We start from the raw sequence: 2,180 nt of genomic DNA on the forward strand, positions 1-2,180 counted from the left end.
GGGGGAGGGGGGTAAGTTTCAGATTAGAAGTTTTTACAAAGAACGAAGAGCGTCGGCCATGACAGTACACGGTCTAGGAGTCAAGGAGTTTACTTTTAATCTCCTTGTCTAAGAGTACAAATCTATGGCTACAAGTACACGATGTTCTCCACGTTTACCCCCGTACTGATATTCATGATCCGAAGGCTATGGCTACTGGCGTCCGTGGTATAGCGGGTAAGCGCTTCGCTGTCGCACGGAGGAGACCTGAGCCCTCTTCCCGAGTGAAGAGAACATTTTTATTGGGCATCTCGGACTTTCTTCTGGGATGTATCCCTCTTAGCCCTAGTTGGCCCTGAGAGGCATGGCGGGAAGCCTGCTTCCTAAATAATCCAAGTTGTGTCGATGAGGCGTAAGTACATCTTCATTAAAAAAAGAACAAGAATGGATTAATTTGGTAAAATATTATAATTACGTACGGCTACATCAAGGAAAATATTGATCTTAATTTGGTTGCTAATACTTTTTAAAAAAAAACCTAGTCCAAATTAGATCTTATTGCATATGCAAATAATTAGTTAGACACAACCTAACCTTAGAGAATCATTGTTAGTGCAATAGCCTATTTTTAATATAGTTGCTCTCACCTTATACATGGTCAAGGTTGAGAAATTATAATGCGCCCTTCAATCAACTCACATTCCTAGGTAAATAAGTAAACATGAAGTCACGCCTGTATACGCTTAACGATTTATCCCCCCCCCCAACCCCTCCCTCCCAGTAATTCTTCTTTTAGCTCATTCATTTGTATTTTTTCTTTCTTTTTACTACAATAGATTCTGATGTTTATACTCGTGGTCTTACTTCTTCCTACATCCGGGATGGCCTCTGCAAACAAAAGCCACTCGCAACCTTCCGAATCAACGCAGGCAGGCTTGGTAGATGCTGATCTCCTGAACATCTTCATCTTCATTTTCTACGTCGTTGTTCTGGGAATCGTGAGTTTCTTTGGAATGATCTTCAACACCATTAACATAATCGTCTTCTTTAAGCAGGGCTTCAAAGACACCGTGAATATTACATTATTCGGCCTGGCCGTTTCCGATGTATTATCCTCACTTACGCTTCTGTGGATGAGCATCAGCTACAACCCTTTGTTCATGAACGCCGACCTGCCCATTGACCAGCAAGGCTTCACCTACATCACGGCAGGCTGGCTTCGCCTTTGTTTTGCTCGAATCTCCAGCTGGATCACAGCCTGGGTCACATTTGAGAGGTGTCTGTGCATTGCCCTGCCCCTCAAAGTCAAAACAATTATAACACCAACAACCACGAATGTCGTGCTTGTCGGCATATATCTAACAATGATTGTCAGTGTAGTACCAGTGTATTATTCCATCAGTCTCGGGCCTAGGTTTTTCCCTGGAAGGAATGCGACGAAAATTGGACTGATCTACACAGAGGACGGTTTGAATACCAAGGACGTTTGTCTGTCTATCAATACCCTTTCTCAGATTGCTGCTTTCATTGCAGTTCTCGTCTGCACCGTCATCCTCGTCCAGAATCTTCTCGTGAAATCAAAATGGCGGCAGTCGACGTCCAGCTCCGCTAAACAGGAGTCGGTAACGAACAGAGACAAAAAGGTGGTGAAAATGATTCTTCTTTGTGCTGTCATTTTCATTGTTTGCTTGTTACCGGGGACACTCAATATTATTGCCCAGTTCAGCATCAACGAGTACAATATGGTTGGCAGATATCATAACTTGTATTTGCTGACCTGGACGGTTTTGAACTCAATGGAGGCTGTAAATTCTACCGTGAACATCTTCGTCTACTACAACATGAGTTCAAAATACAAGGAAATCCTGAGAGAAATGTTCAACAGAAATAAGGGGAAAGGCATGTAAGAAGATCCGGGGTTATGAAACGTGTGTCTTGTGAAAATATCACGGGCGTACGCGTTTATTAGCCAGTTTCATTATTTGTTTTCTGATGAAAAAAAAGACGCCTTCTGAGATCTGAATAATAGGTACGCGACAGGCATTAAACATGCTAGACTGTAAAACGCTTTCAGGAAAGTAAATTAAATTTATCACACTACTGTGAGTAAATTATGCTTGTCGTATGTATCATTATACATTAAAAGCGTTTCTGTGTTGTGAAGCTGAACATGTTATTGTACTGTTATATTCACTGAACAT

The 2,180-nt window shown here is 41.9% G+C and overlaps 1 protein-coding gene across 1 annotated transcript; it reads left to right on the top strand.

Annotated features, from left to right (window-relative positions):
• The first annotated feature begins 860 nt into the window (after positions 1–860).
• Positions 861–1,886, top strand: LOC101862182. Its single transcript, XM_005098110.1, has one exon. It carries the CDS (start codon positions 861–863, stop codon positions 1,884–1,886), a length of 1,026 nt encoding a protein of 341 aa, XP_005098167.1.
• The last annotated feature ends 294 nt before the right edge of the window (positions 1,887–2,180 follow it).

The sequence above is a fragment of the Aplysia californica genome, unplaced genomic scaffold (genome assembly GCF_000002075.1).
Source record: "Aplysia californica isolate F4 #8 unplaced genomic scaffold, AplCal3.0 scaffold00172, whole genome shotgun sequence".
Lineage (NCBI taxonomy): Eukaryota > Metazoa > Mollusca > Gastropoda > Aplysiida > Aplysiidae > Aplysia > Aplysia californica.